Raw genomic sequence first — 19,649 nt, forward strand, 5'->3', positions numbered from 1 at the left:
CTTGGACCGCAATGAAATGCTTTATGTCCTAAATTATGCACTTTGGGACTGTGCCTTTAAGGGCAGCCCGTAATTCCTATCCAGCTGTTCAGCCTAATATCCGTCCAGCCATGCAATAGTTTCTTCTTACATCAAAACCTTTGCCAGTGAGGATTAATAATTCATTTTGTACACTTTATAGTCATCAAGTTCAGTTTTTTCTTCGTGCTAATCACCCTTCTGAGGTTGGAGTGTTTAACCCTACCTTAACACAGTGCGGGATGTTTAACAGGGAATAACAGGCTAAAGGCAGCCCTCACTCTTCGCATGACGCCCCGCTGTATGACACTAAGGAGCTTGCCAGACGCATGCTTTGTGTGTGTGCCAAACCTAAACTCTGTGAACATTAAGAGGATCAGTGACTAGGTGACAGAGCAAAGAAATAGGAGTTAATGTCCCTTTATCTCAGCCATAGGGGCGCTTTCACACGTCAACCTTTGAAGTGTCGAGCTGTTCCATGCTGCTGAAATGTGAGGCGCATGGCACGAGCAGCATGCACCTATGGCCGTCCTTGGTATTTACTGCAAGGCTGGCTCTCAGATCTGCTGGAGGATTTGAATATTTTATGAGCCAGGGAAAATTGGATCTGTCAGTGGAGCTGTGCTTTTACTGCGCGCCTCATTCCAGGTCTTTGATACAGACATGTCTCTCTGTCCCGCTCAATGAGCAAAGACGCTCCCACTGTCAGATGGAAAAGAACAGAGATGACACCCACACTGAGTCACGGGTGAGACTGAGAAGGTGTAATACCACCTGTGTCACTCACCTAAAGTAGATCATCATTTGGCAAACAAAACCGAGACTTTAAACCGAAATAGAAATATCTCTCTGGTGGGCACAGCGATCTCTCAAAAGCTTGAAATTAATATGTAAATGTATTTCACTTTCCTCAAATAACTGCTTTCAGCTCTGCAGTAGATCAGATGATGCCCTATTGTTTCAAAGCTTTTACCGAACTGGCATACTGCTGCTAAGCTGATCAGCAGTAGACGAGATTGACTAAATACCCTCCTCATGTTCTCCAGCCGACTGCATCGCCAATTATAACAACCAGATGGAAAACAAGCAGACCAACCTCATTGTGCCAGAGTCAGGAGTCTATGGAGATGTAGACTTGTCCAACAAGATCAATGAGATGAAGACCTTCAACAGCCCAAACCTGAAAGAAGGCCGCTTTGTGGGTCCGGGTGGCCAGCCGACACCGTACGCCACCACCCAGCTCATCCAGTCCTCCATCATGGGCAATAACATGAACACAGACCGAGGAACCGGAGGGAGCGGAGGCGGACTCGGGGTTGGAGGGGAGGTGAATGAAAAACACTGCTGGAAGCCCACCTCAGTCCAACAGCAGAAACAGGAAATGGGCTCCCAGCTGCAATACAACATCATGGAGCAAAACAAGCTGAACAAGGGTGAGTGTGTGGAATACCCGGCAGCCATGGTTTAAGAGGTCAACTCCGAGCCCTGATCTTCCTCCCGCTTGATTTTTCCCTCTGTTCTCTCCTCTCCGGGCTCTTTCAGCCTCACTGTGGAAGCCTGGAGAAGAGTTTCATGCGTATATTTTCCTTGGTTCTGTCTCGCTCCTTTTCAGTCAACATAGGCGTCATCACTCTTTCTTTCTGCCTGTCTGTATGGCATTCATGTAACCCCTCATCACCCTCCATGCAATCATCTGTAATCTTTTTGGGCCAGGGCTGAATTGCTGTCGTCAAACGGTATCTGGGTTGTCCTTCTGTAATGAAAGCAGGTGTGAGGGTTTATCTTTGGTGTTAGATTTCTAAAGGAAGGACAGACAACTCCTGGATCTTTAGACGCTTTGAACAAAGCTATCATCACCATGTTGTACCTGCAGAGAGGAACCACATCTGGGGTGATAGTTTTGAGATTTTTGTGCAGAAGTTGCATGTGTTCACATACTCACCTGAAACGATGAAGCATGAGCTGCATGCCTCTTGTCATGTGTAACACTGTACTGTGATCATTTCCATTGAGAGGTGGTTTTCCACAACTGATGAAGTTCCTGGTTGATTTGTTTAAAAGTTTCTTTCGCACAAACAATACACTCCCTTCTCCTCACCCTCAGACCGCTACAGAGGAGGCGACAGCCCAATGCCAGCAACCATCCCCTACAACCAGACCCATGACAGCCACACTGGAGGCTCCTACAACAGCTCCGACCGAGGCAGCAGTAGCACCTCCGGTAAGAGGGTGGGGGCATTAGGGAGAAGGGCATTCAGAGGTTATAAAATCAACACATCCACAGGCTCTTTCTCTCTCCTGAGGTTGTTTAGAGTTTTACTTTTTGTGCTCTTTTTAATTTAACTGCCAAAGTGTTTTCCCAGCGTATTATTGTTGTGAACCATATAATCACATACACACCCCCCCAAGCTCCATTTGAAAATCCCATTTTTGCTCAAAAGCAATAAATCACTTTGAGACGCTAATATGCATGCTTTAAAATGGTAATTTGATTAATTTCCATGTCAGCCTATCTTGAAGAGGAATTGAAAGGGAGATGCCTTCAGAAAGTGGAAAATTGCTGAATATAGAGAGAAGAGGAAACTGACAACAATGCCTCAAAACAAAGGCGTGCCCGCCGTTTGCTTGTGTCTTTTGTTCTCTGGGTGCAATGTCATCCGAGGGATGTTGAAAGCAAATTCGATAGAAGGCTGTTTTGGTACTGTTTTGTTTTGTGCTTCCTATTTCGTTTCTCTGTTTGTCCTTGCATAGTTTCCATTGCTTTCATTAATTGGCTTTACTTTAATTCCAGTATGGAGCAGCCTAATTTCATCAGGGCCTCAATGTCTGTCTGTGGACAAGGACAAATGATAACACATTGCAGACGGCATGCAACACTGCCACCTTAATGCCATGTATCCATTCTGATATTGCGTTTGAAGTTCAAGCCATTAAGGAGAAGCCTTTAATGCTCACTGCACCTCACAGCTCATTGGTTCACAATTCTAATAGTTTGGTATTAATTGGCCCCTTTTCTGCCTTTTTCTTCCTACCTTTTCTCTTGGTGCTGGTTAATACCGCTGTAGGAAAATGACTGCCTTTTATAGTATTTCCCATCGTTTAATAACCGAGAGGCATGTGAGCACACTTGCATAAAGTGGAGGGTTGCATTAGCCTTTGCACTCTCACATGTAAAATGATCTTTTCTTTGTCAGCCGGTCTTGTTAATGCATTTTATCTGCTGTCAATTCCTTACTCATTACCTTGCGATTTCTTCGACATTAATAATTGATGTGTTTGTCTGAGACAGAGCGAATGTAAGTCCGTGTTTCTGTAGGTGTCTGGTGACTGATGGAGTGCTCCCCCCCCCCCCCCCCCCCCACTTTTGAGCAGGGAGTCAGGGTCAGAAGAAAGGAGTGCGCACCCCCAAACTACCCAAACAGAGCACAATGAATTGGGCTGACCTTCTGCCCCCTCCCCCTGCAAACCCACCCCCGAGTCGGAGCACAGAGGAGTACTCTCTATCGATGGAAGAAAGGTGGGCCATGTCTGCACAGACACAAAGACACAGACTATCTGACAGGCATGCACACACTGTATTTAAATACTTGTTCATTCTTCCTGCCTTTTCTCCTGGTTGTTGTGTTCATTGCAAGCATGCGCCCCAAGGGTTTTCTATCTATTAGTGCTAGACTCATGTCAAACCTTGATAGAAGGGTGGCATGAATATTTAGTGCATGTTTTCCTGGCTTCAGTATATGAAAACATTCATGTTTTTCTGTGAGGGATATGAAGGTAATGAGGCTTGTTTCTCTCTGTTGGCAGCTGTGACCCAGACATGCAGTGCCCCATGCCCCCCTCTCACATGTACCTGCAGCCTGATGAGCTGGAGGAGGAAGAGGAGATGGAGAGAGGACCCACTCCTCCCATCCGAGGGGCAGCCTCTTCCCCTGCCGCTGTATCTTACAGTCACCAGTCCACAGCCACCCTCACCCCCTCACCCCAGGAGGAGATGCAGCCGATGCTCCAGGATGCACATGACAGCCATGAACGCAGGTACGGGAAGTGTAACAAGTAGCAAAAGAAGAAGTGGTGGCCTTTGTAGAGATGTTCATGAAATACATCTCTTCTCTAAAGCCACATTGAGAAATCTCCCAAGTATTTGAAATTCACAAGTGTTTTCCATGTTTTAGCCCATTAACTCCAAATTCTGTATATTATACAGCACTGTAGGCCATTTTTCAAAAGCGTATCTTAGCTTTTAGATTGATTTCTTACCGTCCAGGGAGCCATTTGTTTCAGTTCATTTCAGAACAGCATAAAAATCAACTACCAGCGATCTGAAAGTTGTTTGTAATATATCACAGTTAAAATGCAGTCCATTTTATTTTTGGTCCAAGTGATATTATCATTGTGTGGTAATCCAGCTGTGAGCAGGAACAGAAACCACATCATCATAAATTCAGGACTGAACTGCTCAACGTGAGCCATTTTACAAAAGGAGCCTATCAAATTCACATTATTGTTGAAATTTATGTTTTCTTATTTCTGGATCTGACGTCTGGACAACATAATCAATTCTGAATTTAATGTAAAGTACATGTGATTTGTAGTTAATTGGCTAAAACATGCAAAAAAGAAAAAGACTGGTGTATTTTACAAACTTTTTTTTTGCATAATTCAACCAAAATATTTAACATTTGATGGAATTCTCACATCGTGTGTTTGTCACCTCTTTCAGGCGTCATGCTGTGAGCCCCCCACCCCCTCCAAGGCCCCTGTCTCCTTCACACACATATGGGTATATCACCAGCCCGTTGGCCTTGGACACTGATGGTATGGAGGAGGAGGAGGAGGACATACTGGAGGAAGAGGAGGAGGAAGGTGACGAGACAGATGCAGAGGTGGCCAAGATGCACTACCACCACACCCACCCCCACACACACCCTCACCACCCCCAGATGCATCCGCGAAGGTTGCTGCTGCGAGGGCTGGAGCAGACGCCCGCGTCCAGCATGGGCGACCTGGAGAGCTCGGTGACCGGCTCCATGATCAACGGATGGGGGTCGGCTTCTGAGGAGGATAATGTCTCCTCGGGGAGGTCCAGCGCCGTCAGCTCGTCAGACGGATCCTTCTTCACTGATGCTGACTTTGCTCAAGCGGTTGCTGCAGCTGCAGAGTATTCAGGCCTCCGGGTGGCCAAATATCCCAACACACAGGGCCACGAAGTCGGAGGAGCCTCAGGTAGGTTTCACATGGTCGGCCACATTCATGAGAAGTGTTACCGCAAGAAATTTGAGGAATGGTAAAAGCAAATCGTTCCTCTGTTTCTTTTCTCAGCACGAAAATACCAAATAAACCCGTCAGGCCACCGTCCTGGCAGCCCCGTGTCTACAGACAGTAACATGAGTATGGCAGCTGTACACAGGAGGCCTCCTAAGAAGCAGAAACAGCATCCTGCGGCTCATCCAGGGAACCAGCGACGTGAAGCCTATAATGAAGGTACACATATGATTACATTACAGCATTATAAAAAGACAGTAATCCAAAAAATTTCAAAACATTTTCAAAATGCAAGAAATTGAGTAAAAATCATGCATTATTTCTTGTAGATCAATACAAGATGCTAAGAGCTACGGTTACTCACAAAAACCAACTGTTAGATTTTATCTAATAAGATATATTTTATTGATCCCACAGGGGGGAAATACAGATGTTACAGACAGCATTAATAGCAAGAATAAAAGGAGATGCAGAAAAAGAACAACTGGAAAATAAAAAGGGATACGTAGGCACAGTAGAAAAAAGAATATATAAGCACAGTAAAAAGATATGTAATATTGCACAGCAGATATTTACACGGATGCAATTTATATTAGCAAATGTTAAACATAGATAACACAGTAGAAACTACACACTGTAACTAACTACTGTAACTAGACACTGAAGCTAGATGCTGTACAGTAACAAGGTTTGTGATTATGCTGGTACAAACATGTCTTGGTCAATACTCTGCAGTGGATGCTGAATTCAGGCCTGGAGTTCAATTTAAAGACAATTCATGAGTTAAATCTTAATATCCTGAATATTGTCAACTGTAAATTAAGTTTGCTGTTTGCATGAGTATCTGTAAAAGGAACGAGGGACGTAATAGAGCCAACAGACTGTGAGAGAGTCATACATGTGGTAGCACGTTAGCTGTATCCCACAAGTCCACAGATGGCCGGTCTGTGTCAGTGGTTCCCCCTCGATTCCCGCCACTGATATCGAAGGGAAAAGTGCAGCTTAGTGTGATGTAGTGTCCGCAAACAACTGAGTATGGGTGTGCTTCGAGCCAAAGTTTTAATCATCTTCTCTCATGTGCATACATGGCATCACTCCTGATCTGTGACGGCGCTGAACAGATCGGGCGAGTGGCGGTGGAGGGGGCGGTCTCAGGGGAGCTCTGCCCAGCTTGGCTGTGCTGACACTGGGATGTCTCTCCACTCTAGCCACTAATGAAATTGATCCAGGTGCTCTGGCTCCCACTGAAGTGCCACCTTTTACTGAGCGGGGCCCGAACATAAACCAAACAGGGGCTAAATACCAGAGCAGCTGTACACAGAAGGAAAAGCTTTAACCTTGTTAAGTAAAAGAGCGATTGACTTTTTACAGCGCCATTCTTCACAACACACAGCTTACCAGCAGAAAGCCGCTTTTTCTGGCTCTTTGGTCTCTGCTTTGATGTTGTGGACAGATCTTTTTTTTTTTTGTTAAACGTATCTGTATGTGAGTGTGCACATGCTCACTCGGCTGTGTACTCTATGTGCTGTCCCAGAGCTGGCTCTCCTCTTAGTGTCAGGTGTCCTTGAGTGTTGGAAGCACTTGGCAGGGAGATTTAATATCTAGCTCACTGGGAGCCAGACCAGCTATATCACTGCAGAAAATCCAGCCCCCCTCCCCTCCCCTCCTGCCATCATCCTTATATCCTGGCTTCTTCCCCATCCGCTGCCCCTCCCTCTGGAGTGAGCTCTCCATCCCTCTCCTCTTCTTCCGTGCTCCCCTCTCCTCAGTCTTTGTTTGAGCAGCGAGGGGGCGGACTGACAGCTCTGCAGCTCTGTCTGTCCATCAGCCCTCCTGCTGATTGCATTTGATCTGAATGGATTGTTTTTCATTTGGAGGTTATTGCCTCCCCCCCCCCTCCTTTGTCTCCACTTCAGCCCCCATCCTACATATCACGTCTGGTCTGGAAGACTAGCGCTGAGGTGATAGGTGAGGGAAGGTGATTTCATAAAATTTAAAGAAGGAAGAAAACACTCGCCATGCCTGCTACGTCCACTCACAATACGCTGGAATGTGTGTTTCTATAATGTGTTTCATGTCTCACACCTCTCTGGCTGGGACCACTGTGCAGGCAGCGTCACCATAAATGCACATAAATACCATCAGTTAAGGCGGCAATAAAAAAGCCAGAAAAACAAGTCAACAAATAAGGGAAGCAGCCCACCATCACGCCCCTCTTACACCTCTTTGACCTACTCATTTCACTCTTGTTTGCACAGTGGATGTGGAAACACCCAAGTTATAACCCCCCCCCCCCCCCCCCACCATGATTCATATTGTGTTTGACTCTCGTGCCTTTGTCTGTCTCCTCTCTGAACTTAACCCTTCCCTGTCTCTTTTGATCTGTCTCAGCCTTGTCTGCCTAATTAACCGCCGGGCCCTCTGATGCACCCTCCTTGGGAAGCCCAGAGACACTTTTCAGACCTGAGCTCTGTCATCACCGATATTTCCTCATAAATCTAACAGGCGCTCCGCTCCTCCTGTGTACTGAGCTATATCTCACAGACTGTGGCATTGATCGGACTCGGGCTGAGGCAGGACTCAGGAGGCAAGAGAGATATTAAAAAACTGCAGACGCCTCTCTGCTCTATGGTATTGACGGCCCCCCTTTTGTATTCAGGAGGAGTGGACGGAGGTGGAGGATAATCAGGAGAGTGTATTGAAGCTGCCTTGTTCTGCCAAGAAGACGCAGCAAAGACATCACCTGCCCCATTAGCCTTTCATAAAATAATAAAAAACAAAAGCTTTGATTCTTCACAGAGTTTCACAGTCTTAAGAGTGCTCGGTAGGCTTCGAGATCTGTGAGCAAGGTGTTGGAGTTGGCGCTTTCATACGTTTATTAACTTTATAATCCGATGTGGATTACGGGTCTGGCCTCCGATAAAGCCATCCTTCAGGTCGGAAGCTGATTAGAAGATGAAAAGCCATCGATCTTGGGCAGACAAGGCTTTTCTCTCGCCGTTTTGTTTAGATGGCTGTGTGATGTGTGAGAGGCTAGGCGGCCCGCTGGCTGGCCTCATATGAATAATGGCTCAAGGACACGCAGCATTGATTCATCGACAGGGGAAGTCGAGCGGGTCAGGGAGCCAGCTGCTGACCGTCACGCTCTCCTCTTCCTCGCACAAATCTCATAACTCTCTGGCCAGATCGGGCATCTCTAATGTCATCTGTTCTGTTTACTGTCTGCACGGAGGAGTTTCCGTTCGGCATAGCCATGTGTACAGATCTGAGTCTATGTACACACACTGCAGCTGTGTTTGTGCATCACCTTGCAGGTGTGAGACAACTGAGTGACAGATGATACACACTGAAGTTTCAAGAGTACACAGATTCTCGTTCCTCAGTCTTGTGCAATTATCTAAACCCTGGTTATTGATGTTGGCGGTTAATGTGTTCTTGCTTCCTGTGTTTATCCTTCAGATCTCCCACCTCCACCCATCCCACCTCCAGCAGTGCTTAAGTCGCCTACACACCCCTCCAAGGCAGCACTGGAGGGCCGGGGAGTGATTTCCCCCAAAGCAGGTGAGGGTCGAGACAAGCGAGGAGGAACGGGGAGCTGTCGGCCCCGAGAGGGCTCGGACCCCAGAACCAGCTCGTCTGAACGCAAAGATGCGCAGGAGAGACAAAAGACTGCTTATGGAGGGAAAGGGAATAAAAATGAGGGTAGCACCGGCAGCAGGGCACGCCAACAAGCAGGTACAACAACAAATACAATGCAAGGGAATCCCTCAATGCCACGTGCAGCATTTCTCATTACGCAGGTCTCAGTTCCTCCCATCGCTGTCCTTTGCCCACAGGTTCAGAGGACATTCTGCCCTACAGCCGACCACAGTTCCCCACAGTCAACAGCCCCCGAGACCCAAGCTCCTCCAGCTCCATGTCCTCCAGGGGCTCGGGGGGCCGGCGGAGAGGAGAAGGAGGCCGCAGGAACCCTGCAGACATGGGCCTCAACACCACGGGGGCCTTCCAAGCAGGAGATGAAGAGCTAGAGGTACAAACTGTCATCTGTCGCACTAACCTTCAACACAGCTGAGAGACGAGCGCAGCCCCAACACAGGCTGATAGTAACCATAAGTGTGACCGAGATGTATACAGAGAATAAGCAGAAGATTTTACAGTAACGATCAACTCAGTGACTGTTTCTGAATTATGACTCCAATAAAGTTGGGACACTGTTTAACGCGTAAATAAAAACAGAATGCAACCATTTGCAAACCTTTTGACTGATATTTAATTGAATACAGTTTAAAGACTGTTATTATTTATATAGACTATTGTTTTCTGTAAATATACACTCATTCTGAATTCAAAGCAGCAACATGTTTCAAACACTTGTTGGCACAGGATCAACTAAAGACTGGGAAAGATGTGGAACGCTCCAAAAACACCTGTTTGGAACGTTCCACAGGTAAACAGGTTGATTGGTAACAGGTGATAGCATCATGATTGGCTATGATAGGGGCATCCTGGAAAGGCTCAGTCGATAACAAGCGAGGACGGAGCGAGGTTCCTCCTGTTCAGAACACTTTGACTTCCCAGTCCCAACTTTATTGGTACATGTTGCAGACCTCTAATTCAGGATGAGAGTATATTTACAAAAAAACAAAATATATAAGTTTCCGTTGTACTATTGGACTGTACTGCTGGATTCAATTGGATGTAGGTTGAAAATTCTGTTTTTATGTTTTCAACAGCAACTTTTAGGGCACCTGGGTTGAAGGAGTTTCTCTACTGCAACTCCTCTGACATACTGATACCAGGATATCTGCATGAAGCTGATCAGCTGTTGCATCAGTGGGCTCTAGTAATTAAAGATGGACGCTAACCAACATGTTTGTTTTCATTGTTGTTTTTCCCCAGATGGTAGAAAGCTGAAGAACAGAAGAGGAAATCGAGGGACTGTCCTGATTTTTCAAAGTGGAGCACCATTGTTTCTCTTACAATTTTAAATATCTCAGTATTTCATGTTGGCTGCCATCATACTGTCCATCAGTAGTGTTTCTTTACATCTGAAAAACAGACCAATGGGTTTTTTTCTAACTTATCATTTTCTATGTCCATTAAAAAAAGGAAAGAGTGTCTGAAGATAAAAGAATGGTGCATTCAAAACAAAATACGCAGTAGTATATTTATGTTTAATTCCAATGCAATATGGAGTGAAATCCTACTCCAGACATTGACATGACTCAGCTTGCCTTGACAAGAACTGGGAGCCCCCACAGTCACAAGTTACTGTAATAAAATAGCTGCAAGCAGAGAGGGGTGGACTGTCTGTAAATATACTTGTATACATGATGTCCTCTTGTTTTACCCATTGTGGTACCTCAAATTTGTCTTCCTTGTTTATTTTGCGAATTCTAATTTTATTATGCCAGTAAATATAATTATTATTTTATCATTTCCATCCATGTTGTAAATTGCTATATTATTTAGCTGCCCCAAGAAAGTGCCACTTTGGGATTTCTTTTTTCTTTTATTTGGTTTTTTGTAATGCACTGTTTCGTTTCGTGTTGTCGTCAATGTTTGTTATTTGTTTTACTTTGGTTTTAAAAGCACAATCACTAAACTTTATTTTAAACCATTCTATCTATTAACCTTTTTGTCTTACTGGAGGAAAACAGGTATGACAAAAGAGTCTAGTTAATCCTGATGATGATGATGATGATGATGTAGGTAAAGGTTGCTGTTTACGAAGGCTGTGCTTGAAAGGAGACTCCTTGCGTTGTGATTGTCTCCCTCTCCGGTTCTGGTGCGAGCTCAAGTGATGAAAAAGACAGTTAATGTGATTCATAGCTGCAATGTAAATATCTTTTCGCATTGACCATAAACTCAGCTATTGCACATTAATCGAAATGGTTTTGTTGTCTACTAATGCACTTAAACGAATGTCAAATACAGGAAGTAAGAGTCACTTTGGGAACCTGGAGAGGTTATAATTGGACAAGAAGAGTCTCTTTTCTTGATAAGGCGGGGGTGACGGACCCCTGTTTTTTAAGGAGAAAGGGTGCTGTTGTTTATTCATAGGACATCTGCAAACATTTGTTTCGTAAAGCAAAAAAAGGAAAAAGAACTAAAAAAAAGATGAATAAAAAAGTTCAAACTATACATGTGATGTTTGTCATTTGTCTCTGAAAGGAAAAGATCAGACTTTTCCAAGTCTCTTAATCTCAACAAATCCCACAAAGAAAAGAGCAAAACCGACAAAGCGTCACACAATATTTAACCATTTTCAGAAAGTCATTTTTCGCATTTGTTGGGGATCAAAACACACTGGTGGTGACTCACGTTTACAGCATAAGCGTTTAGTCTGACTAAAAATCTCATTCATACACACTTTTTCTAATCATAAAGCTGTTTGCATGCATAGGAAACTGTGCACACGCACAAGCCTCCATTTCCATTCACACACACAGTTAGCCACACCATAAAAGGATGCACACACATCCTCAATCACCTCTTTGCATATCAATACTTGTTCCTGCTCCAGGCTTTAGACCTGTCCATGAAAAACAGCAAAGTAGAGGTGCAATTTCACTGATTGTGCCGAGTCCTGAGGCAGCTTATCTGCAACTATTACACACAGATGTGAGCCCACATCACTATTTCATCACATGCACCTGCACCAGTGATCTCAGTCACTATTGTTGATCATCTTGAATAAGTAATGATCTAGTTTATGTCACTCAGATCGAAACTGCAGCAGCATTGAAAACTGCAGCAGCATATTGGTGGCTGCATGTGCATTATTGACCTTCAACATGGGAGTGACTCAAAACAAACAAACAGTGCCCATGTTCATGTAGGAAGGAACATGCTGCCCAATGCAACAGTGTGGCTCATTCCCGGAGCAATGGAGGATCAATTCATTGCTGGTTTTAGGATTTTCATGAGATTTGTTCATATAAAACTATCACAGCCCGACACTTGCGGTTATTAACTATAAGTGCAAAGTCCACTAACATTTGTGCTGATATGAGACTCTATTCATAAAACTCATAAATGTGTTTTATTGACACATTTATCGTAGCTCTAATTGAAAAGCATCATAATAAAGCTCAGCGCAGCTATTGCATCCTAATTTGAGATCATGTGGCCTCACACGGACGGACACCATGTACTTCAACGTCACAGTCAAGGAGGGACCATCGATATCCTCTCCTCTGAGGCTAAACTGCTATGACTGTTCTGTACAGTAGCTATTCAAATGTATTACCTAATGCCAAGTCCATTAGTGTCCTCCATTACTAACAATATCAGCATCCCATGTCATTCAGTGAGGCATTTGAAGCCATAGAGGGAAGCGAAAACCAACGATGAAGGGATTATATTCAATTTGACAGGCCTAGATTGCTGCCAATTAGGCGGAAGAAGGCTTCAATGAGGTTACATAAGACAGCAAATACTGGACTCATCTTATTTCTCATCGCTCAGCGGTCGGTGGGGTGGCTGCTGACGCAGCTAAACAAAATATCCATAAAAACAGAAGATGACAGTGCCGCCACAGATCGACTCCAGACAGCGACTTATCCTAATTGGAGACCGAAATACATTTGTTCCAGTTTATTACATCTAACCTGCCCACTGCTTGTTCTCACACAGGCAATAACCTGGCCTATGGGAGTCTTTAATGTCAACTGCTGTCTGTCTGGCTTATTCAAACATCAGTGATGAAGAAAGAGAGATGGTTCCTCCCTTTTATACTCCCTACCGAGCCTCAAAGAGTGGGAATGGAAGTCCTGTTTTTACAAGCTAATGACTGGTGCTGCCCACCTCAACATCCTGGAGCCTCGAGAGACCGACCGCTGAAAGCCATCAGAGCGATGAGAGACTCCACGACTACGAGACTCATTCACTGCTACAATTAGTGGACTTTTTGCTGTTTGAGGACATTTAATTTGGTGGGGGGTTTTTTTAAGTAAAATTCAGGAATTAATCAAAAATAACAGCATTTTTACATGGATTACAAAAACACATTGTTGTTCTCTTTAGCGATAAAATATAATTTGCTCTGACTTTTGACATTTACAACAAATTAACTATTAGAGACCTATCAGTATAATTCAGTAATGTTTGTATAATGGTTTAGCTGCGATATCTGTGGGGTCTGAAGCCCCACTGTCCTCCTCCTCAGCTCTCTTGGCTCTCTCAGCTTTTGGATCTCCCTTCCCCCCCTTCGTTCCCCCAGGTGTTCTCTAATAAGCACCTTTCTAAACAAGTACAAATTTGGAACAGGGGAGAGCATCCCCTTATGCCTCCATCCATCATTTTAATGAGTGGAGGTGTGTCCAGGCCGCACAATGAGATGCAGGTGATTAAGGACATTAAGCGGATCCACTGGCTGCCAGGGTTATTCGCCCCATAATGCCATGAATATGCACGATGAGGCTGGATGGTCTCTGGTCTGGTCCTTACAGAAACGCTACCTGTGTGCTCGGGGGAAGGCTCGCAGCTGTAGTGGCATGTCAACAACATTAAAACTGGGGGAAGGGGAATATATTTTTTCTCCCCGACGAAGAATACGAGCTGGTGGCTCTGGGAAGTAATGATGGACATTTTTAACTATTCTGTTAACTGATTAATTAATCAGACAATCATGTTAGTTGCAGCACTAATTAGCCTGTTTTGGTACAGCTTGTGGCACATCTAACACATTATTAAGATGCAGAAATACGGCTTAAATGTATAACTACTGTACATTGTGAAGAAACACCTTTAAGACCTAATCTTTTGTTTAGCTGCAGCAAAAAAATGTCTGTCACATGGTAGATTAAGCCACTAAACGGAAAGAGATCGCAGACAATAGTCAGGGTTAAAATATAAATGATCTTTGTAAACTTAAAAACAACAAACAATCCCCAGTGGATCACTTAAAAAAAAAAAAAAAAAAAAGTACAGGACTGAGAAATAGCACCTGCACCAATGAGGTTCACCGTCTTCCCAGCCTACAAATTCAAGTTTAGAGTGAATGAATGAGTCTAATTTCTCAGAAGGAAGTCCATTTAAAGACAAAGATTCATCCGATTCAATATGCCAATGTCAGTATGACGCCTAATTACTCTCTATAGAAATATGCTAAACACGTACAAATGTGTAAAGCACACTAACCTCTCCTCCTCTTCCAGCTTCCTCTTTCTTTATGCCTTCAGTGTTTCAGTTGTTTTGCAATCAATAATTTAAACTGCTGCTGCTTTCAACTCTGTCCCAGCAGCCAGAAACTAATTTCTTTTGTGCACATTCAGGCTGTCTCATTTCTGATCGCCAAACTGCTTCATTAACCTCCTTCCCAAACTAGGAGGTAATTAAGTGAACAGCTGTGCACTGTCTGACAACTCATCCTACTGTCGCTTCCCTGTGCGAGAACGCCGGCGAGGAACCCGTCATCACAGGTGCACAGTGTTTAGACAGCTTACCAGCACCTCTCCACAGCCATTTACACTACAGCTGCAGGTCAAACGCCACCTCTTCAGACGATCAATCAAAACTCATTTACGTTTAATGATCTCACCAAGCAACTCATCACAATTTCACATCATTACGAAAAGTTGTTTTTAATCAATGTTAAACACTTAGGCTTGTTTCGACTTGTGAAAACTGAACTGAGATGAGTTATTGTAAAAGATAGCCGTCAGTGGAGAGACTGCCAGACGTAATGAGAGAGGCAGCGTGGAAGCCGGCCAAATCCCAGTTTTTTTTAATAACTGGGAAGTAATCTGGGTGATTTGTACATCCATTTGTCACTTAGCCAGTCATTCTAACCATCCTTATTTAGTGCCGATGGGGTCCGCACAATTAACCCAGAGGAATATAGCCTCCTCGCGCCGTCCCCTGGAATCTTCCTCCCTCAGCTTTTTCTCCGCTGTCCTCTTCACATCCATGAGCTGATCTCACCGTCTCACATTCAATATCACCACTGAGTAATGCTCTTTATCAGAGTGCTTATGATAATTATGAATACTGTTATAAGCTTTTTGATTAGTGGATTAATTTACCAGATGCACTGCACTAATTATGTACACGGCATGGAGAAGGCACCTAACAGGAAGAGGCCGGATCGCAAATAGAAAAAAGACGGGAAAAAAGGCTGAATTATTCAGTGTGTTCACGGGAACGCTTTCATCCATCAACATGTACAAAATATATTCAAAACACAGTCACAGTGCAAAGACAAAGAGTCAAAAACAAAGTATCTGATGAGCACAGCCCAAAACACAGGACACACCTTTCAGGGGTGGACGAAAAGAAATAAAACTGATTCACATCAGTATCGCGATTCGTATCGTCTCAGTACTTCATGAGCTAAAGATTGACCAAACTGCAAGGAGACAGACAAAGTCCAGCAATCACACACTGGTTATTCCAGAGCCAGAATCCAGAACTAACATTGGGAGAGTGAAGCACCGAACTGCAGCGCTAACAAACGACAAACACACTGCAACGCTTCACAAAACAGACTCTAGAAATGAGAATCGAATCCCGACACAAAGAGTCCCACCTTCGAAGATGTGTCTGCAACGGTGACTTCAGAGTCACAGGGATTCAATCTGTAATTAAGGTGATTACACCGAATTACACCACACAATGTACAATTACACATAAATTATATGCATCATTTAAATCATGCAGGACTGCAGTTAAACTTTGTCTCTCAATTGTTCAAAAGTTCACGATGAACAAGTTCAAAACCCAAATATATTGAGTTTACACTGACACAGAACGGAGAAAACAATCCTCATATTTAGAAACAGGAGCCAGCGAATATTTCTGCCTCATAAATAAATAAAAGCATTGATTATCAAGATCATCTGTCAATAAACTAATCAAACACCTGACTAAGCACTGACGGCAGGAACATCTACATGTTCTGGAAATTTAACTGAGAAAAAACACAGATGGGAATGTCTGTTTTGGGGCTAATGCAGTAAATTAAATACCTAACGAGGTATTTCACATTCATGCAAACATTCTGTTAATCCTGCACTGCCATAAAACAGTGCAGCTCATTGCTTTGCAACATCTGCAAAGGCCTAATAAGTAACACAACAGCAACATCTCCATCTATTACCCAAGAGTCCTTTTTCCATCAAGTGTTCATGTTATTTTGTCTACTCCCTGTGGATTCTCACTCAGGCTCCTGTCCAATACAAAATTTACGCCGTCATAAATATGATTGATTTCTGCTAAATTACAAAAGAGAATACAAATTAAATTCCCCCCACACAGAAATATGGTGTACGTGTGTGAACCTGCCCCCCCCCCACTCATTTCCATGTGAAGCCTAGCAAACCAATTAGACGGCTCTTGTCTTAGTCAAGCTGTTAGGTTCACCTGTAATGACAGCGCTGAACTCAGGTGACTCCACCCCGAGGTTAGGAATGCAAACACACAATCGCACCATGTTTTCATAACAAAAACAGTGAAGCGACCAATCATAGAGGCTAAATGATGACAGACAAAAGGCCCGGCGGTGCCTGATGTTCAGCGGGGGCACATAATGGGGACGAATTAGGCTGTTTTCTTAGTGAAATGACCTGGGGGGTGCTGGTGATTTGAATGGCTGGTGTTCTGCAGGCATTGATGGATGGAAGGTGAGGACATGGGTGAGCAGGCAGCGGAGGTGTTACAGGGAAGGGAGGATGGTGGAGTTTTAAGGGTGTGGGCACCATCCTGCCTCGATTCCACCTTCTCTTTCTATCTTTGCATTGCTGACAGGCCGCTGACTGACTGAGCGGGGGAGATGAGACATGGGTTCATCTCGCTTTGTGTGGCCTTGGGCTTTTTTCTCCTCACGTTAAGACGGCTGACGTGCTCGTGTCGCCATCTGAAGCTGTTGTTTTACAGCCCGGCAATTTTTCTCTTTTATGACCTATTGGAGAGCAACAGCTACACCCTTTCACCTCCATTTATCTCTCCGTTTGATATGTTTGTATTTTAACCAGCGGATGTAAAAGCGAGCACTTGCTAAAGACAGGAGGGCGTCATATGACTGGCTTGAGGTTGTATGTTATTTGACTGCAGCATATTTCTAGATCGTGTCCAGCGCTTGTTCTATCGATTATTATTTTTCTCCCCCTCAAAAAAAGACTAATGAGCCCAGAGAATTCCACAAGAAAGGTTAATACAATATTGAAATGTCAGGAGATTAATGATATTGTTCTTTCTTCCTATGGTCCTGTAGGAGAGGGTGACAAATGTCTTGCCCTTTTCACTCTGTTCCTCCCCATTTGTGATCTTTCTCTCGCTCTCTCTCATTCTCTTTGTTTCTCTTTTATTCTCCATCTCCCGTTTCTTCCTCCCCTGTCTTTGTCTCTTCCTGGTTCTCCTCCGCTGACCGTGGTCTCCAGATGTTGAAGAGTTATTCCCACCGCTGCACGTAAATGCTGTAGCTATACGCAGTGACACAACACAGGAGATGGGCTGTGCCGCACGCTGTATGTGGTTGTCAGCAAATGAATAGCATTGATCCATCTTCATTAGGAGGCGGTGAGATTTCAACAGGAGGAGTTTGCCTCCTGTCAAGAGCAGAAACTCGCCCTTATGCGGCAGACCATCAAACTGTATATTGTTTCCTTTCAGCTTAGTCGTAGTGTGAGAAATACTCTGGTCTTCCTGGTGCAGATGTTAACTGGTCTGATGTGTTCAGCGCTTCTACGCCGCACATCTCGCCTCCTCCCGTGCTCCTGCAGCACCCTGGCATGGGGTCCAAGTTTTAATCAACTCCGCATAATTGGAGTGATTCCCTGTCTTGCTGTATATTTCAATCCATCTGTATAATTACGGTGAATTAAAGCCTTTGTCAGAAGGAATGGGGAGGGAGAGGTCTCACACAGACCCCCAACCCCCTCACTGTACCTCACACAATTACACACCATCTTGAGAGAAAGAGGAAATTACCTCTTTTGTCATCTCATTTTTCACCGGTGGGGGCTAAACACGGATGAACGTCAACAATAATTAATGCATCACCACAACCTGCGCGCAGAGCATCTCCTATATCCATTTCAATGTTACAGATTAACCAATTAGCTTCATACTTGAACACCAAGTCACTGTTGTTCTTGGAGGTGTTTTCTGCTGTAGGACCGGCGGTAAGAGGAACAACAGGGAATTGTGATCTTCCGCCTTGCTGTGGGGGCTTTTGTCCAGCCATGCCTCAGTGCAGTAATTGCATCGATGAGAAGAAAAGCAGTGCCTCGCAGGCGAGCATGGGTCATCATTACTCTGTGCGAAGCTACCAGCCCTAAGGTAGGCCATTACTGCAGTGTGTCAATAGCTGATGCTGGTCTATGATAGAGGCCAAACATTAGACCTCCCAGGGTAAAATGACCACTTCCTGCCTCCAGGTTAAAGGTTCAGGCAATTACGGGGATACCAATTTATCTTCTGTCTATACTAGGTGATCCTCTGAATTGCTCGGATAAGATCAACCGCTGCCAGCAACTGGAGCAGAAATGGAGATGCGACCGTCGCGTCTTTCCTCTACTCGCCATTCTAGGCATTGCTCCTTTAATACCGTCATTGGCATCCTAGTCATAGGCCGGTCCCTGGTCTATGTCTCTCTCATTTCCTCATCTCATCCATCCTGCTGCAGACAGCTACTATCTCTTCCTCGATATGGCAGACATCTGCAGAGTATGGCCAAATCACTTTAGTATCCCGCAGGGGGAACAGTCCTCCAATAACTTCCACCTCCATCCAGGAAGTCCTGCATTAACCATGAAGCCAGTTTGCCAAGTCATAAGGTTTCATTCATTTTATCAGACCTGCCAGATCCTTTGAATAATTGCTATTCTACAGCGTGGCTCTTTCCTTTATTGTTCTGAGTGCAAGCCAGTCATTGTTCAGCACCGAGGTTGCTGTAGTGTTTATGATGTAGTTCACGGGAGATATGCAGTACAAGTGAAGCATATAAGGCACTAAAAAGAAAAACACGGTCATTATGAAAATGGTAATGACCGTAGTTGTAGCTTTAATAACCATTTGTTGTTGACTGTGCTGTAAGATTTATTCCAGAATATAAATCTGATGCTGTGTGGCTTTCTCTGTGCATAACTGAATCTAAGCCGCCTTCATCTTCATCTGTTCTGCCTCTGAGGGTCTTTTGTTCTCTCCCAATCTCCAGCCCTCAATGAGACGTTTAACACTGACCTTGGCCTCCTCCAAATTTTCACCTCACTACCTCTTCCCTTTTGACCCTCGCCCCATCTTTTCCTCCTCTTCATCTCTCCATCATTGCCACTCTAACATCCGAGCTTTTCCTTGCACAAAGTTTCCGGCAGCCAATTTATCCAGAGGCAGGACGCATCCATCTCCTGGAAGTCTGCTGTCTCTAC

At 44.4% G+C, this 19,649-nt stretch overlaps 1 protein-coding gene across 3 annotated transcripts in view; it reads left to right on the top strand.

Annotated features, from left to right (window-relative positions):
• Window positions 1–11,414, top strand: part of robo1 (roundabout, axon guidance receptor, homolog 1 (Drosophila)) — a 218,383-nt gene extending 206,969 nt beyond the window's left edge. For all 3 annotated transcript variants that reach the window (XM_070971046.1, XM_070971047.1, XM_070971048.1), the window contains 9 exons: window positions 1,065–1,451; window positions 2,123–2,239; window positions 3,391–3,535; window positions 3,823–4,053; window positions 4,739–5,241; window positions 5,338–5,499; window positions 8,740–9,015; window positions 9,117–9,310; window positions 10,180–11,414. In XM_070971046.1, the coding sequence (XP_070827147.1) occupies window positions 1,065–1,451; window positions 2,123–2,239; window positions 3,391–3,535; window positions 3,823–4,053; window positions 4,739–5,241; window positions 5,338–5,499; window positions 8,740–9,015; window positions 9,117–9,310; window positions 10,180–10,194 (2,030 nt within the window). In that variant the 3' untranslated portion in view covers window positions 10,195–11,414. The remainder of the gene's footprint in view (window positions 1–1,064; window positions 1,452–2,122; window positions 2,240–3,390; window positions 3,536–3,822; window positions 4,054–4,738; window positions 5,242–5,337; window positions 5,500–8,739; window positions 9,016–9,116; window positions 9,311–10,179) is intronic.
• The last annotated feature ends 8,235 nt before the right edge of the window (window positions 11,415–19,649 follow it).

Source organism: Chaetodon trifascialis, chromosome 9, assembly GCF_039877785.1.
Source record: "Chaetodon trifascialis isolate fChaTrf1 chromosome 9, fChaTrf1.hap1, whole genome shotgun sequence".
In the NCBI taxonomy this organism is placed as follows: domain Eukaryota; kingdom Metazoa; phylum Chordata; class Actinopteri; order Chaetodontiformes; family Chaetodontidae; genus Chaetodon; species Chaetodon trifascialis.